This window comes from Scyliorhinus torazame, chromosome 13 (genome assembly GCF_047496885.1).
Source record: "Scyliorhinus torazame isolate Kashiwa2021f chromosome 13, sScyTor2.1, whole genome shotgun sequence".
Taxonomy (NCBI): domain Eukaryota; kingdom Metazoa; phylum Chordata; class Chondrichthyes; order Carcharhiniformes; family Scyliorhinidae; genus Scyliorhinus; species Scyliorhinus torazame.
The window spans coordinates 225,358,915-225,377,894 of record NC_092719.1 but is presented as its reverse complement, the minus strand read 5'-3'; the positions used below and the strand labels follow the sequence as shown (position 1 = coordinate 225,377,894).

The 18,980-nt window shown below is 51.0% G+C and overlaps 1 protein-coding gene across 1 annotated transcript in view; it reads right to left on the bottom strand.

The window, feature by feature from the left end:
• LOC140388644 (laminin subunit beta-2-like) overlaps window positions 1-18,980 on the bottom strand; it is a 305,667-nt gene that overhangs the window by 118,246 nt on the left and 168,441 nt on the right. Inside the window, 4 exon segments of the mRNA XM_072473108.1 lie at window positions 3,161-3,392; window positions 5,228-5,371; window positions 7,825-8,017; window positions 11,351-11,471. Coding sequence (XP_072329209.1) covers window positions 3,161-3,392; window positions 5,228-5,371; window positions 7,825-8,017; window positions 11,351-11,471 — 690 coding nt within the window.

The window sequence follows — 18,980 nt, the reverse complement described above, 5'->3', positions numbered from 1 at the left end:
TGGGGTTTTCCCGAATCGTTCCCGCCAGGGAATTTTCATGCCCCCTTCCAGCTCTCCTCAGTCCAATTTTAGTTCCTTCTTGGCTACCTTGTAACCCTCTAGAGCCGAGAACCTTGCTTCCTCAACCTTACGTAAGCTTCCTTCTTCCTCTTGACTAGAAGCTCCACTTCTCTTGTCATCCAAGGCTCCTTCACCTTACCATTCCTTCCTCGTCTCAGTGGGACAAAACTATTCAGCACTCGCAGCAAGTGCTCCTTAAACAACCCCCACATTACTGTTGTGCATTTCCCCAAGAACTGTTCCCACTTTATGCTCCTCAGCTCCTGTCTAATGTCAGTATAATTTCCCCTCCCCCAATTAAATACCTTCCCATACTGTGTGTTCCTATCCTTCTCCATGACTATGGTAAAGGTCAAGGAGTTGTGGTCACTGTCACCGAAATTCTCTCCCACCGAGACATCTGACACCTGGCCTGGTTCGTTGCCGAGCACCAAATCCAATATGGCCTCCCCCCCCCCCCCCCCCTCCCTAGTCAGCCTGTCTACATATTGAGTCAGGAATCCTTCCTGTACACACCTGACAAAATCTGCTCCATCCAAACCATTTGCACTAAGGAGGTTCCAGTCAATATTCGGGAATTTGAAGTCACCCATGACAACAACTCTGTTACTTCTGCACTTTTCCAAGATCTGCCGCCCAATCTGTTCCTCCATCTCTCTGCTGCTATTGGGGGGTCTATAGAAAACTCCCAATAAAGTGACTGCTCCTTTCCTGTTTCTGACTTCCACCCATACTGACTCAGTCGACAAACCCTCCTCAACAACCTCCTTTTCTGCAGCTGTGGTGCACTCCCTAATTAACAGTGCCACTCCCGCTCCTCTTTTACCTCCCTCCCTATTCTTCTGAAAACATCTAAACTCCGGAACATCTAACAACCATTCCTGGCCCTGTGAAATCCATGTCTCCGTAATGGCCACAACATCGTAGTTCCAAGTACTGATCCATGCTCTAAGTTCATCTCCCTTATTCTTGACACTCCTTGCATTGAAACTAGTCAAACTTTAAGTTCCACTGTGTGCAACTTTGCCCTATCAACTGTCTATCCTTCCGCACAGACTCGCTGCGTACTATTTCTGCCTGTTCAACAGCTACCCTATCCTCTGATCCATAGCTCTGTTTCCCACCCCCCTGCCAAATTAGTTTAAATCCTTCCGAAGAGCTCTAGCAAACCTTCCACCCAGGCATGTCTTATGAAGAAAGATTGAGGGAGCTAGGGCTTTTCTCACTGGAGTGAAGAAGGCAGAGAGGTGTCTTGATAGAGGTGTACAAGGTGATGAGGGGCATGGATAGAGTGGAGAGCCAGAGACTTTTCCCCAGGGCGGAAATGGCTGTCACAAGGGGACATAATTGATTGAAGTAAGGTATAGGGGAGATGTCGGAGGTAGGTTCTTTACACAGAGAGTGGTGGGTGCATGGAATGCACTGCCAGCAGAGGTGGAGGTGTCAGAGTCATTCGGGACATTTAAGCGACTATTAGACAGGCACATGGACAGCAGTAAATTGAAGGGGTGTCGGTTAGGTTGATCTTAGATTAGGATAAATGGTCGGCACAACATTGTGGGCCGAAGGGCCTGTACATGCTGTACTGTTCTATGTTCTATACCATTTGCCTTCTTAATTGTTTGCAGATTCTGCCTGTAGCTTTCACTGACTTATGACCAAGGACACCTAGAGCCCTTTGGACATCAACACTTCCCAATCTACGAACATACAGGAGGCCATTCAGCCCCTCTAGCCTGCTCTGCCATTCAATAAGATCGTGGCTGATATGTTTGTGTTGAGTTCCACATTCCCATCTACCCTTTCCCAACAAGAATCAATCTACCTCCGTCTTAAAAATATCCAGTGACCTCATCTCCACCGCCTTCCGAGGCAGAGCAGTCCAAAGTTGCCCAAACCTCAGAGAGAAATTCTCCTGATCTGTGTCCAATAGACGTGGCCCCTAATTTTAAACCAGTTCCCCCTCGTTCTGGACTCACTCACAAGAGGAAACATCTTTTCCACTTCCACCTTGTCCAGACATTTCAGAATCTTACACACTTCAATCTAGTCACCCCCTCACTCTTCTAAACTCCAGTGGGAACCAGCTCAGTCTGTCCAACGTTCCTGCATAAGACAACCTGCTCATTCCAGGCATCAATCCAGTAAATCTACTTCGAACCATCTCCAATTCATTCACATCCTTCCTTAAATGAGGAGACCAGAACTGCACACTGTATTTGAGATGTGATCTCACCAACGGCCTGTAGAACCAAAGTATAAGATCCTTTTATGTTCCTCTCATAATAAAGGATAGCATTCCATTCGCTTGGTGCAGGAAGAGAATTGCAATTCCATTAGCCTTATTGGTTACTTGCTGCACCTGCATACTAACCTTTTGTGACTCATGCATGAAAACACCCAAATCTCTCTGCACCTCAATATTCTCCTTGCCAAAGTGAACACTTTTTCACATTACACTCCGTCTGCCAGAGTTTTACCAACTCATTCAACCTATCTCTATCCATCTGTAAACTTGGTATGTCTTCTTCACAACATACTTTCCTACCTATCTTTGCGCCATCTGCAAATTTAGCTGCCGTGTCTTTGCTCCCCTCGTCTAAGTCATTGATGTAAATTGTAAAAAGCGGAGGCCCCAGCTTAGACCCCCGAGTGACTCCACTCGTCACATCCGATCAGAAAAACACCCATTTACGCAGACTCTCTGTTTTCTGTCCGTTAACCCATCCTCAATCCATGCCGATATATGACCCCCTAATCCATGCGCTCTGAATTTGCTTTCTAACCTGTGTGGGACATTATTGAAAGTCTTCTGAGGGCAGTTCGATTAGTTTGGGCTTGATCAGGGCTCTGAATAGAGAGTGGGATAAGTCTGGAATCCATACATAGCCATGAGGAGAGAATGGAAGTGAGGAATTAGTTTTGGATTCAGTTTCCAAGGTGCTGGTGTGGCCACATTGGCCTTTTCCTGTTTTGGAAACCTCATCATTCAATGGGTGTAACCCACATGCCGTGATGATCCAGCCTGCGTCTCCAGCACCTACATGGTACAGAATGCGTGTATTCCAAGGAGATGACTGAGTTTGATTAGAGACCTTACCGCTCACAGTTTTGGCCCAAACTGTTACTTCGACACTCGAGGCAAGCTCCAGTCTGTTGGTCACACTCCTCTGCGTGCCCATTGCACTGACACGGCTGGCAGTTTGGGAAGCCCCAGTGGCCTGGCTGGCACTGGCTACACTGCCTGCCGAATGCCCCCGCCCGGCACTGACACTGTCCACTGATTTGGTCACAGATCGTGATGAACGAACCCTCCCGCTGACAGTTACAGGCTGCGGACAAAGAGAAAAAGAGAGTTTGTCCATTAAACCACCGATTCTCACAGAGCGAAGATCGCTTTGAATATTAATTTATAGAAGGAAGCCATTCGGCCCATCGAGCCTGCACTCGCCGTTTGTCACATCCCCCCTACTCCTTCCCCCGAGCTTTCAAATATTATTTCAATTTCCACCTTTAAAAAAGTGTTGAAACTGCTTCTACTCCCCCTCCAGCAGCAACGCTGTGTTTAGAAATGTATCCCACTCTCCCCTCTTTCAGTCTGTCCAGAACCACAGAGAGGTTACGGCTCAGAGAGAGGCCATTTGGCCCATCACCTCTGCACCGACCCAAAAGAAGAAAACAAGCTCGCTCATTTTAATCCCCTTTCCCAGCACCTGGTTCACAGGTTCCAGCATTTCAGACGCAGATCCAGGTCCCTCCTAAAGGTCCAGCCTCAATCACCAAGTCGGGCGGTGAATTCCAGATGCCCACCACCCCTGCCCACCACCCCCTGCCCACCACCCCCTGCCCACCACCCTCTGCCCATCACCCCCTGCCCACCACACCCTGCCCGCCACCCCCTGCCCACCACCCCCTGCCCACCACCCTCTGCCCACCACCCCTGCCCACCACCCTCTGCCCACCACCCCCTGCCCACCACCCTCTGCCCATCACCCCCTGCCCACCACACCCTGCCCACCACCCTCTGCCCACCACCCCCTGCCCACCACCCCCTGCCCACCACCCTCTGCCCATCAGCCCCTGCCCACCACCCTCTGCCCACCACCCCCTGCCCACCACACCCTGCCCACCACACCCTGCCCACCACCCTCTGCCCACCACCCTCTGCCCACCACCCTCTGCCCACCACCCTCTGCCCACCACCCTCTGCCCACCACCCTCTGCCCACCACCCCCTGCCCACCACCCCCTGCCCACCACCCCCTGCCCACCACCCCCTGCCCACCACCCCCTGCCCACCACCCCCTGCCCACCACACCCTGCCCACCACACCCTGCCCACCACCCTCTGCCCACCACCCCCTGCCCACCACCCCCTGCCCACCACCCTCTGCCCATCACCCCCTGCCCACCACCCCCTGCCCACCACCCCCTGCCCACCACCCTCTGGGTGAACATGTTTTGCTCATATCCCCTACCCATCAGCCCTTGCTTCTTCTGAATGCAGGCCTACCTGTCAGAGAAATCCATTTAGATGTATTTACTCTGATCAAAACAGCAGCATGTAAGGACACAATTACCCAGGAAGATCAGTGCCCAGGGACAGGGGCATGCCATTCACCCCTCGGTGCTATTTCACAATTGAATTCATCAAATTTACAATGTAGAAGGAGGCCATTCGGCCCATCGAGTCTGCACCGGCTCTTGGAAAGAGCACCCTGCCCAAGGCCAACACCTCCACCCTATCCCCATAACCCAGTAACCCCACCCAACGCTAAGGGCAATTTTGGACACTAAGGGCAATTTATCATGGCCAATCCACCTAACCTGCACATCTTTGGACTGTGGGAGGAAACCGGAGCACCCGGAGGAAACCCACGCAGACACGGGGAGGATGTGCAGACTCCGCACAGACAGTGACCCAAGCCGGAATGGAACCTGGGACCCTGGAGCTGTGAAGCAATTGTGCTATCCACAATGCTACCGTGCTGCCCCAATTTCATTGAATTGGATCATGGTAGATTTGTGCCTCAACTTCCTGCATCGTCCATTATGCCATTGGCAAATAAAAAAACTCTACTGACCTCAACATTCTGGTCAATAACAAAGGGCACAGCAGTTTTGAATTGAGATTGTTACCGCAAACACAGAATGCCCAGAATCCCTTACCCTGGCAGCCCATTCTGCTGAAGCCGTACGTTCCAGGAGCACAATGTTGACATCGTTGGCCGACTACTCTGGGCTTGCATCGACACTGCCCACCGTTAGACTCGCATTCCAAACTCAGAGAGCCTTGAGGGTCACACTGACAGGCTGAAATCACACAAAGCAATGAGGACATTCACTCTCTGTGCCTAGTTTAAAGTCAGTGCTTCATTATCATCAATAAATCACCGAACCCGGCCACTCAGCCCTTTGTACGTCTGCTGACTCTGTGAGAGACCTATCCAATTTTGGAAATTCTTTCCTGGGATGAGGGTGTCGCTCGCTTTGCCCATCCCTGGATACCCTTCAGAAGGGGGTGATGCGCTGCCTTCTTGAACCGTTGCAGTCCATGTGGTGTAGGTACACCCATGAGTGGGTGAGGTGCAGGATTTTGATCCAATCCAACACACCTACTCTTTCTATACAGCCCTGCAAATTTGACCTTTTCAAGTGGACCGGATTTATTTAGATTTCCAGAAGGTCTTTGACAAGGTGCCGCACAGGAGACTGTTAAATTAGTTAAGAGCCCATGGTGTTCAGGGTTAGATCCTGGCCTGGATAGAGGATTGGCTGACTGGCAGAAGGCAGAGAGTGAGGATAAAGGGGTCTTTTTCAGGATGGCAGCTGGTGACTAGTGGTGTGCCTCAGGGGTCTGTGCTGGGACCACAACTTTTCACAATATACATTAATGATCTGGAAGAAGGAACTGAAGGCACTGTAGCTAAGTTTGCAGATGATACAAAGATCTGTAGAGGGACAGGTAGTATTGAGGAAGCAGGGGGGCTGCAGAAGGATTTGGACAGGCTAGGAGAGCGGGCAATGAAGGGGCAGATGGAATACAATGTGGAAAAGTGTGAGCTTATGCACTTTGGAAGGAGGAATTTAGGCATAGACTATTTTCTAAATGGGGAAATGCTTCGGAAATCAGAAGCACAAAGTGACTTGGGAGTCCTTGTTCACGATTCTCTTCAGGTTAACGTGCAGGTTCAGTCGGCAGTTAGGAAGGCAAATGCAATGTTAGCATTCATGTCGAGAGGGCTAGAATACAAGACCAGGGATGTACTTCTGAGGCTGTATAAGGCTCTGGTCAGACCCCATTTGGAGTATTGTGTGCAGTTTTGGGCCCCGTATCTAAGGAAGAATGTGCTAGCCTTGGAAAGGGTCCAGAGGAGGTTCACAAGAATGATCCCTGGGATGAAGAACTTGTCGTATGAGGAACGGTAGAGGACTCTGGGTCTGCACTCATTGGAGTTTAGAAGGATGAGGGGGGATCTTATTGAAACTTACAGAAACGTGGAGATGACGTTTCCACTGGTAGGAAAAACTAGAAGCAGAGGACACCATTTCAGACTAAAGGGACGATCCTTTAAAACAGAGATGAGGAGGAATTTCTTCAGCCAGAGGGTGGTGAATCTGTGAAACTCTTTGCCGCAGAAGGCTTTGGAGGCCAAATCACTGAGTGTCTTTAAGACAGAGATAGATAGGTTTTTGATTAATAAGGGGATCAGGGGTAATGGGGAGAAGGCAGGAGAATGAGGACGAGAAAAATATCAGCCATGATTGAATGGCAGAGAAAACTCGATGGGCCGAGTGGCCTAATTCTGCTCCTATGTCTTATGGTCTTAACTAATTTTCATCTGAATCTTTTTCCAAACTTTCAGGCACCTTCCAGATAATAATTCACTTTTTATTGTAGGGTTAGAATATAAGAGCTACTGCCATTCATCTACTCATAGCCAAATAAAAAAATAAAATCTTCACTGATGACCATCAATTATTTCTTTCATCAAAAAACTTCCCAGTTTTCTTTCTAATTCGTCAATCGTGGGTTTACTCCGGGTGCTCCGGTTTCCTCCGACACTCCAAAGGCGTGCAGGTCAGCGGGATTGGCCATGCTAAATTTCCCCTTTGTGTCCAAAGGTTAGGTGGGGTTCCGGGGATAGGGCGGGAGGTTAGGCAGGCCGAGATGGGGTTTTCTTTCAGAGGGTCTGTGCAGACTCGATGGGCCGAATGGCTTCCTCCTGCGGTATAGCCATTTTATGATTCCACATTCATCGTTCCTCAGGATCAATCGCCACTATCTGTGGGAAGTAATTGAATAGGACCCGTCTGTCCACCTGCTCATTTAAAAACATTCCCATTCCCCGGATATGGGAGTCAATAGCGAAGCTGGAATCTACTGCCCCTCTCTAATTGTCCCTGGTGACAATCAACTACTTTCTAGAATTGCTACAGTTCATATCGTTTAGGTTTTCCCATAATTCTGTTAGTTTGCGAGGCCTGGGATTTTGACCCAGGGACAGAGAAGGAACGCCGACATCATTCCAGACGAGGATCGCCTGAGTGACTTGGATGGGAACCTGCAGGTGATGCTGTCCCCACGGATCTGCTTCCCTACTTCTCCTCGGTGGGAGAGGAGACAGGTCTGGAACGAGCTGACAGAGGATGCCAGGCAGCTTGCTGTAGACAGAGTGTGCCACTGGTGGAGGGAAGGGATGTTTAATTCACATTTGATTGCAGTCTATTGTAACAACACAAACAACTCATGGCTTCCTACTTACGCAGTGCCCCATTGTGGATTATAGCTGACATGCTGCTGATCAGCTTGGCACAGATGTCAGTCATTGTTGGCGTGACAACTGGGATGCTATTGTCGTGGCAGCGATAACGCTCGAATGTCTCCTTCCTTCTGATGGAGGCAGGATCTCCAGCAATGAACATCTCCATGGAGGAATAGCGAGGAACCAGCACAATCTACAAACAGAAATTACAGCATTGGAAGTGCTCTTTGCTCCAGTCTGTGGTCAGCATAACTGGAATCTTTCCAGGCAGTCCCCACCTACTGACAATATCCTCAGTGTGTCTTCTGTTCAACATTCCATCAAAGAACAGGCAAGATACCAGATCCAGTCACCATGACCTCAGTAATATGGTTTGGAGGAGGCCAGGTTCAGAGCTCAGATTCCAATCCCAGATTGGACAGGTGGGTTTAAGGTAAAGATTAATATTACTTTGCACACCCTGTGCTGGGCCATACATGTGAGGTCTCGGAATAGATTTAAGAAGTCATTCATTCTAAAATGTGCAAGACCAACTGCTCTTTTGCTGCATAATTTACATGAACATGTCACACACACACACCCCAGACTCTATTCATGTCACACACACACCTGACTCTATTCATAGAACACAGAACAGTACAGCACAGTACAGGCCCTTCTGCCCACGATGTTGTGCCGACCATTTATCCTAATCTAAGATCAACCTAACCTACACCCCTTCAATTTACTGCTGTCCGTGTACCTGTCTAAGAGTCGCTTAAATGTCTCCATTGACTGACTCCACCACCTCTGCTGGCAGTGCATTCCACGCACCCACCACGCTCTGTGTAAAGAACCGACCTCTGACATCTCCCCTATACCTTCCTCCAATCACCTTAAAATTATGTCCCCTCGTGACAGCCATTTCCGCCCTGGGGAAAAGTCTCTGGCTATCTACTCTATCCATGCCTCTCATCACCTTGTACACCTCTATCAAGTCACCTCTCTCCCTTCTCCAGTGAGAAAAGCCCTAGCTCCCTCAACCTTTCTTCATAAGACATGCCCCCCAGTCCAGGCAGCATCCTGGTAAATCTCCTCTGCACCCTCTCCAAATGTGGCCTGGCCCGCGATTGGAGCCCACCGATCGGCGGGCTGGCCTCTCTGGCTGGGGGCCTCCTTTCTTCCGCGCCAGCCTCTGTAGCCCTGCGCCATGTTGCGTTGGGGCCGGCGCATTGAAGGGAGCCACTGTGCATGCGCGCATTGGCGCGGGTGTCACTGCGCATGCGTGGATCCCTTGGCGCCCAGTTGACGGCGGGATCAGCAGCTGGAGCAGCGTGACCCGCTCCAGTGCCGTGCTGGCCCCCTGTAGGGGCCAGAATTGCTGATCCTGAGGCCGTGTTGATGCTGTTGAGAAACACTTAGCCTCAGGATCACAGAAACCCGCACCCTATCTCTCACGATCCTTTCTCATATTTTGCTCACCACAGACCTAAGACTGATTGGTCTATAATTCCCAGGGATTTCCCTATTCCCTTTCTTGAACAGGGGACCAACATTCGGCTCCCTCCAATCATCCGGTACTACTTCAGAGGAGAGTGAGGACGCAAAGATCATCGCCAACGGCACAGCACTCTCCTCCCTCGCTTCCCTTAGTAACCTTGGGTATATCCCGTCAGGCCCAGGGGATTTATCGATCCTGATGCTTTTCAAAATTTCCAGCACATCCTCCTTCTTCATATCAACCTGTTTGAGTCTATTAACCTCGTTCACACTGTTCTCATGAGCAACAAGGTCCCTCTCTCTAGTGAATACTGAAGCAAAATATTCATTTAGGGCCTCCCCCACCTCCTCAGACTCTAGGCACAAGTTCCCTCCACTATCCCTGATCGGCCCGACTCTCACTCTGATCATCCTCTTATTTCTCACATAAGTGTAGAACGCCTTGGGGTTTTCCCGAATCCTTCCCGCCAGGGCTTTTTCATGCCCCCTTCCAGCTCTCCTCAGTCCATTTTTAGTTCCTTCCTGGCTACCTTGTAACCCTCTAGAGCCGAGATCCTTGCTTCCTCAACCTTACGTAAGCTTCCTTCTTCCTCTTGACTAGAAGCTCCACTTCTCTTGTCATCCAAGGCTCCTTCACCTTACCATTCCTTCCTCGTCTCAGTGGGACAAAACTATCCAGCACTCGCAGCAAGTGCTCCTTAAACAACCCCCACATTACTGTTGTGCATTTCCCCAAGAACAATTGTTCCCATTTTATGCTCCTCAGCTCCTGTCTAATAGCAGTATAATTTCCCCTCCCCCAATTAAATACCTTCCCATACTGTCTGTTCCTATCCCTCTCAGGGCAGCACAAGTGGATAGCATTGTGGCCTCACAGCGCTAGGGTTCCAGGTTCAATTTCCCGCTGGGTCACTGTCTGTGCGGAGTCCGCACGTTCTCCCCGTGTGTGCGTGGGTTTCCTCCGGGTGCTCCGGTTTCCTCCCACAGTCCAAAGACGTGCAGGTTAGGTGGACTGGCCATGCTAAATTGCCCTTAGTGTCCAAAAAGGTTAGGAGGGGTTATTGGGTTACGTGGCTAGGGTGGAAGTGAGAGCTTAAATGGGTCGGTGCAGACTCGATGGGCCGAATGGCCTCCTTCTGCACTGTATGTTCTATGTTCTCTCCATGACTATGGTAAAGGTCAAGGAGTTATGGTCACTGTCACCGAAATGCCCTCCCACCGGGAAATCTGCCACCTGGCCTGGTTCGTTGCCAAGCACCAAATCCAATATGGCCTCTCCCCTAGTTGGCCTGTCTACATATTGAGTCAGGAATCCTTCCTGTACACACCTGACAAAATCTGCTCCATCCAAACCATTTGCACTAAAGAGGTTCCAGTCGATATTAGGGAAGTTGAAGTCACCCATGACAACAACTCTGTTACTTCTGCACTTTTCCAAGATCTGCCGCCCAATCTGTTCCTCCATCTCTCTGCTGCTATTGGGGGGTCTATAGAAAACTCCCAATAAAGTGACTGCTCCTTTCCTGTTTCTGACTTCCACCCATACTGACTCAGTCGACAAACCCTCCTCAACTACCTCCTTTTCTGCTGCTGTGATGCACTCCCTAATTAACAGTGCCACTCCCCCTCCTCTTTTACCTCCCTCCCTCCTCTTCTGAAAACATCTAAACCCCGGAACATCTAACAACCCTTCCTGCCCCTGTGAAATCCATGTCTCCGTAATGGCCACAACATCGTAGTTCCAAGTACTGATCCAAGCTCTAAGCTCATCTCCCTTATTCCTGACACTCCTTGCATTGAAACAGACACACTTTAACTCATTCCACTGAGTGTAACTTTGCCCTATCAACTTTTCCATTTCTGCTGTACCACACCTGTAGAGTGGGCCGTGTGCTCCCCATACCACAATCTAGTAAAAGTCATGGTTCAGGTGAACTCCATGATACACTTTGGGATTCTCTAAACCCTGGGCCAGAACAACACACCAGACTCTATTCATGTCACACACACACACACGCACCAGACTCTATTCAATTCTGTTACTTACAGAGTCCACAAGAATGTAGACATCGGGAATCCTTTCTCGTGAAATGTACCGTTTGAATTCTAGCCGGATTGTGTAGCGGACTGAACGTTCAAGGCAGACTGGCTGAGGGAGGACCACATATCTGAAAATTGAGAATAAATAACATGAGATTGTCGCAACACCATCCTAACTGAGAGCTACGCTAATGAGGGGTAATGAGGGATCCTCAGACCGAGAGCTGCGTTAATGAGGGATCCTCAGACCGAGAGCTGCGTTAATGAGGGATCCTCAGACCGAGAGCTGTGTTAATGCGGGATCCTCAGACCGAGAGCTGTGTTAATGAGGGTGCCTCAGACCGAGAGCTGCGTTAATGAGGGATCCTCAGACCGAGAGCTGTGTTAATGAGGGATCCTCAGACCGAGAGCTGTGTTAATGAGGGATCCTCAGACCGAGAGCTGTGTTAATGAGGGTGCCTCAGACCGAGAGCTGTGTTAATGCGGGTGCCTCAGACCGAGAGCTGTGTTAATGAGGGTGCCTCAGACCGAGAGCTGTGTTAATGAGGGTGCCTCAGACCGAGAGCTGTGTTAATGAGGGATCCTCAGACTGAGAGCTGTGTTAATGAGGGATCCTCAGACCGAGAGCTGTGTTAATGGGGGATCCTCAGACCGAGAGCTGTGTTAATGGGGGATCCTCAGACCGAGAGCTGTGTTAATGAGGGATCCTCAGACCAAGAGCTGTGTTAATGAGGGATCCTCAGACCGAGAGCTGTGTTAATGAGGGTGCCTCAGACCGAGAGCTGTGTTAATGAGGGATCCTCAGAGCGAGAGCTGTGTTAATGAGGGATCCTCAGAGCGAGAGCTGTGTTAATGGGGGATCCTCAGACCGAGAGCTGTGTTAATGAGGGATCCTCAGACCGAGAGCTGCGTTAATGAGGGATCCTCAGACCGAGAGCTGTGTTAATGAGGGATCCTCAGACCGAGAGCTGTGTTAATGAGGGATCCTCAGACTGAGAGCTGTGTTAATGAGGGATCCTCAGACTGAGAGCTGTGTTAATGAGGGATCCTCAGACCGAGAGCTTTGTTAATGAGGGAGCCTCAGACCGAGAGCTGTGTTAATGAGGGATCCTCAGACCGAGAGCTGTGTTAATGAGGGATCCTCAGACCGAGAGCTGTGTTAATGAGGGTGCCTCAGACCGAGAGCTGTGTTAATGAGGGTGCCTCAGACCGAGAGCTGTGTTAATGAGGGATCCTCAGACCGAGAGCTGTGTTAATGGGGGATCCTCAGACCGAGAGCTGTGTTAATGAGGGATCCTCAGACCGAGAGCTGTGTTAATGGGGGATCCTCAGACCGAGAGCTGTGTTAATGAGGGATCCTCAGACCGAGAGCTGTATTAATGGGGGATCCTCAGACCGAGAGCTGTGTTAATGAGGGATCCTCAGACCGAGAGCTGTGTTAATGAGGGATCCTCAGACCGAGAGCTGTGTTAATGAGGGATCCTCAGACCGAGAGCTGCGTTAATGGGGGATCCTCAGACCGAGAGCTGTGTTAATGAGGGATCCTCAGACCGAGAGCTGTGTTAATGGGGGATCCTCAGACCGAGAGCTGTGTTAATGAGTGATCCTCAGACCGAGAGCTGTGTTAATGGGGGATCCTCAGACCGAGAGCTGTGTTAATGAGGGATCCTCAGACTGAGAGCTGTGTTAATGAGGGTGCCTCAGACCGAGAGCTGTGTTAATGAGGGTGCCTCAGACCGAGAGCTGTGTTAATGAGGGATCCTCAGACCGAGAGCTGTGTTAATGAGGGATCCTCAGACCGAGAGCTGTGTTAATGAGGGTGCCTCAGACCGAGAGCTGTGTTAATGAGGGATCCTCAGACCGAGAGCTGTGTTAATGAGGGTGCCTCAGACCGAGAGCTGTGTTAATGAGGGATCCTCAGACCGAAGCTGTGTTAATGAGGGTGCCTCAGACCGAGAGCTGTGTTAATGAGGGATCCTCAGACCGAGAGCTGTGTTAATGAGGGTGCCTCAGACCGAGAGCTGTGTTAATGAGGGATCCTCAGACCGAGAGCTGTGTTAATGGGGGATCCTCAGACCGAGAGCTGTGTTAATGGGGGATCCTCAGACTGAGAGCTGTGTTAATGAGGGTGCCTCAGACCGAGAGCTGTGTTTATGAGGGATCCTCAGACCGAGAGCTGTGTTAATGAGGGTGCCTCAGACCGAGAGCTGTGTTAATGAGGGATCCTCAGACTGAGAGCTGTGTTAATGAGGGTGCCTCAGACCGAGAGCTGTGTTAATGGGGGATCCTCAGACTGAGAGCTGTGTTAATGAGGGTGCCTCAGACCGAGAGCTGTGTTAATGAGGGATCCTCAGACCGAGAGCTGCGTTAATGAGGGTGCCTCAGACCGAGAGCTGTGTTAATGAGGGATCCTCAGACCGAGAGCTGCGTTAATGAGGGTGCCTCAGACCGAGAGCTGTGTTAATGAGGGATCCTCAGACCGAGAGCTGTGTTAATGAGGGTGCCTCAGACCGAGAGCTGTGTTAATGAGGGTGCCTCAGACCGAGAGCTGCGTTAATGGGGGATCCTCAGACCGAGAGCTGTGTTAATGAGGGATCCTCAGACCGAGAGCTGTGTTAATGAGGGATCCTCAGACCGAGAGCTGTGTTAATGAGGGTGCCTCAGACCGAGAGCTGTGTTAATGAGGGATCCTCAGACCGAGAGCTGTGTTAATGAGGGATCCTCAGACCGAGAGCTGTGTTAATGAGGGATCCTCAGACCGAGAGCTGCGTTAATGAGGGTGCCTCAGACCGAGAGCTGTGTTTATGAGGGATCCTCAGACCGAGAGCTGTGTTAATGGGGGATCCTCAGACCGAGAGCTGTGTTAATGAGGGTGCCTCAGACCGAGAGCTGTGCTAATGAGGGTGCCTCAGACCGAGAGCTGTGTTAATGAGGGATCCTCAGACCGAGAGCTGTGTTAATGAGGGATCCTCAGACCGAGAGCTGTGTTAATGAGGGATCCTCAGACCGAGAGCTGTGTTTACGAGGGATCCTCAGACCGAGAGCTGTGTTAATGGGGGATCCTCAGACCGAGAGCTGTGTTAATGAGGGTGCCTCAGACCGAGAGCTGTGTTAATGAGGGTGCCTCAGACCGAGAGCTGTGTTAATGAGGGATCCTCAGACCGAGAGCTGTGTTAATGGGGGATCCTCAGACCGAGAGCTGCGTTAATGGGGGATCCTCAGACCGAGAGCTGTGTTAATGAGGGATCCTCAGACCGAGAGCTGTGTTAATGAGGGATCCTCAGACCGAGAGCTGTGTTAATGAGGGTGCCTCAGACCGAGAGCTGTGTTAATGAGGGATCCTCAGACCGAGAGCTGTGTTAATGAGGGTGCCTCAGACCGAGAGCTGTGTTAATGAGGGTGCCTCAGACCGAGAGCTGTGTTAATGAGGGTGCCTCAGACCGAGAGCTGTGTTAATGAGGGATCCTCAGACCGAGAGCTGTGTTAATGAGGGTGCCTCAGACCGAGAGCTGTGTTAATGAGGGTGCCTCAGACCGAGAGCTGTGTTTATGAGGGATCCTCAGACCGAGAGCTGTGTTAATGGGGGATCCTCAGACCGAGAGCTGTGTTAATGGGGGATCCTCAGACTGAGAGCTGTGTTAATGGGGGATCCTCAGACCGAGAGCTGTGTTAATGAGGGTGCCTCAGACCGAGAGCTGTGTGAATGAGGGTGCCTCAGACCGAGAGCTGTGTTAATGAGGGATCCTCAGACCGAAGCTGTGTTAATGAGGGTGCCTCAGACCGAGAGCTGTGTTAATGAGGGATCCTCAGACCGAGAGCTGTGTTAATGAGGGTGCCTCAGACCGAGAGCTGTGTTAATGAGGGATCCTCAGACCGAGAGCTGTGTTAATGGGGGATCCTCAGACCGAGAGCTGTGTTAATGGGGGATCCTCAGACTGAGAGCTGTGTTAATGAGGGTGCCTCAGACCGAGAGCTGTGTTTATGAGGGATCCTCAGACCGAGAGCTGTGTTAATGAGGGTGCCTCAGACCGAGAGCTGTGTTAATGAGGGATCCTCAGACTGAGAGCTGTGTTAATGAGGGTGCCTCAGACCGAGAGCTGTGTTAATGGGGGATCCTCAGACTGAGAGCTGTGTTAATGAGGGTGCCTCAGACCGAGAGCTGTGTTAATGAGGGATCCTCAGACCGAGAGCTGCGTTAATGAGGGTGCCTCAGACCGAGAGCTGTGTTAATGAGGGATCCTCAGACCGAGAGCTGCGTTAATGAGGGTGCCTCAGACCGAGAGCTGTGTTAATGAGGGATCCTCAGACCGAGAGCTGTGTTAATGAGGGTGCCTCAGACCGAGAGCTGTGTTAATGAGGGTGCCTCAGACCGAGAGCTGCGTTAATGGGGGATCCTCAGACCGAGAGCTGTGTTAATGAGGGATCCTCAGACCGAGAGCTGTGTTAATGAGGGATCCTCAGACCGAGAGCTGTGTTAATGAGGGTGCCTCAGACCGAGAGCTGTGTTAATGAGGGATCCTCAGACCGAGAGCTGTGTTAATGAGGGATCCTCAGACCGAGAGCTGTGTTAATGAGGGATCCTCAGACCGAGAGCTGCGTTAATGAGGGTGCCTCAGACCGAGAGCTGTGTTTATGAGGGATCCTCAGACCGAGAGCTGTGTTAATGGGGGATCCTCAGACCGAGAGCTGTGTTAATGAGGGTGCCTCAGACCGAGAGCTGTGCTAATGAGGGTGCCTCAGACCGAGAGCTGTGTTAATGAGGGATCCTCAGACCGAGAGCTGTGTTAATGAGGGATCCTCAGACCGAGAGCTGTGTTAATGAGGGATCCTCAGACCGAGAGCTGTGTTTACGAGGGATCCTCAGACCGAGAGCTGTGTTAATGGGGGATCCTCAGACCGAGAGCTGTGTTAATGAGGGTGCCTCAGACCGAGAGCTGTGTTAATGAGGGTGCCTCAGACCGAGAGCTGTGTTAATGAGGGATCCTCAGACCGAGAGCTGTGTTAATGGGGGATCCTCAGACCGAGAGCTGCGTTAATGGGGGATCCTCAGACCGAGAGCTGTGTTAATGAGGGATCCTCAGACCGAGAGCTGTGTTAATGAGGGATCCTCAGACCGAGAGCTGTGTTAATGAGGGTGCCTCAGACCGAGAGCTGTGTTAATGAGGGATCCTCAGACCGAGAGCTGTGTTAATGAGGGTGCCTCAGACCGAGAGCTGTGTTAATGAGGGTGCCTCAGACCGAGAGCTGTGTTAATGAGGGTGCCTCAGACCGAGAGCTGTGTTAATGAGGGATCCTCAGACCGAGAGCTGTGTTAATGAGGGTGCCTCAGACCGAGAGCTGTGTTAATGAGGGTGCCTCAGACCGAGAGCTGTGTTTATGAGGGATCCTCAGACCGAGAGCTGTGTTAATGGGGGATCCTCAGACCGAGAGCTGTGTTAATGGGGGATCCTCAGACTGAGAGCTGTGTTAATGGGGGATCCTCAGACCGAGAGCTGTGTTAATGAGGGTGCCTCAGACCGAGAGCTGTGTGAATGAGGGTGCCTCAGACCGAGAGCTGTGTTAATGAGGGATCCTCAGACCGAGAGCTGCGTTAATGAGGGTGCCTCAGACCGAGAGCTGCGTTAATGAGGGTGCCTCAGACCGAGAGCTGTGTTAATGAGGGATCCTCAGACCGAGAGCTGTGTTAATGAGGGTGCCTCAGATGAGAGCTGTGTTAATGAGGGTGCCTCAGACCGAGAGCTGTGTTAATGAGGGTGCCTCAGACCGAGAGCTGTGTTAATGAGGGATCCTCAGACCGAGAGCTGTGTTAATGAGGGATCCTCAGACCGAGAGCTGTGTTAATGGGGGATCCTCAGACCGAGAGCTGTGTTAATGAGGGATCCTCAGACCGAGAGCTGTGTTAATGAGGGATCCTCAGACCGAGAGCTGTGTTAATGAGGGATCCTCAGACCGAGAGCTGTGTTAATGAGGGATCCTCAGACCGAGAGCTGTGTTAATGAGGGATCCTCAGACCGAGAGCTGTGTTAATGAGGGATCCTCAGACCGAGAGCTGTGTTAATGAGGGTGCCTCAGATGAGAGCTGTGTTAATGAGGGTGCCTCAGACCGAGAGCTGTGTTAATGGGGGATCCTCAGACCGAGAGCTGTGTTCATGGGGGATCCTCAGACCGAGAGCTGTGTTAATGAGGGATCCTCAGACCGAGAGCTGCGTTAATGAGGGTGCCTCAGACCGAGAGCTGTGTTAATGGGGGATCCTCAGACCGAGAGCTGTGTTCATGGGGGATCCTCAGACCGAGAGCTGTGTTAATGAGGGATCCTCAGACCGAGAGCTGTGTTAATGAGGGATCCTCAGACCGAGAGCTGTGTTAATGAGGGATCCTCAGACCGAGAGCTGTGTTAATGGGGGATCCTCAGACCGAGAGCTGTGTTAATGAGGGTGCCTCAGACTGAGAGCTGGGTTAATGAGGGTGCCTCAGACCGAGAGCTGTGTTAATGAGGGAGCCTCAGACTGAGAGCTGTGTTAATGAGGGAGCCTCAGACCGAGAGCTGTGTTAATGAGGGAGCCTCAGACTGAGAGCTGTGTTAATGAGGGATCCTCAGACCGAGAGCTGTGTTAATGAGGGATCCTCAGACCGAGAGCTGTGTTAATGAGGGTGCCTCAGACCGAGAGCTGTGTTAATGAGGGAGCCTCAGACTGAGAGCTGTGTTAATGAGGGATCCTCAGACCGAGAGCTGTGTTAATGAGGGAGCCTCAGACTGAGAGCTGTGTTAATGAGGGATCCTCAGACCGAGAGCTGTGTTAATGAGGGAGCCTCAGACTGAGAGCTGTGTTAATGAGGGATCCTCAGACCGAGAGCTGTGTTAATGAGGGATCCTCAGACCGAGAGCTGTGTTAATGAGGGTGCCTCAGACCGAGAGCTGTGTTAATGAGGGAGCCTCAGACTGAGAGCTGTGTTAATGAGGGATCCTCAGACCGAGAGCTGTGTTAATGAGGGATCCTCAGACCGAGAGCTGTGTTAATGAGGGATCCTCAGACCGAGAGCTGTGTTAATGAGGGTGCCTCAGACCGAGAGCTGTGTTAATGAGGGATCCTCAGACCGAGAGCTGTGTTCATGGGGGATCCTCAGACCGAGAGCTGTGTTAATGAGGGTGCCTCAGACCGAGAGCTGTGTTCATGGGGGATCCTCAGACCGAGAGCTGTGTTAATGAGGGTGCCTCAGACCGAGAGCTGTGTTTATGAGAGTTTCTCAGGATTGTGCTGAGATGTGTCAGTGTTAGTAACATCTTCAAATTTCTGGTGTGGGGTCTGTACCCGGAACATTATGATGCTCGGGACAGATGTGACATCATGGCTGGCAATGTTTGTGAATGAAGACAATGATGCGGACACAGAAAGAAGACAGAGAGCATCATCGAGAGAAACAGATACCCAGATAGAGTGAGAGAAAAAGAGAGAGAGAGAGCGAGAAATACAGAATAGGTTCTAGAAAACTAACGGAATCTCTAATCAGATAAACAATGAACAAAGAAAATGACAGCACAGGAACAGGCCCTTCGGCCCTCCCAGCCTGCGCCGATCCTGATCCTTTATCTAAACCTGTCTTCTATTTTCCAAGGATCTGCTTCCCTCTGTTCCCCG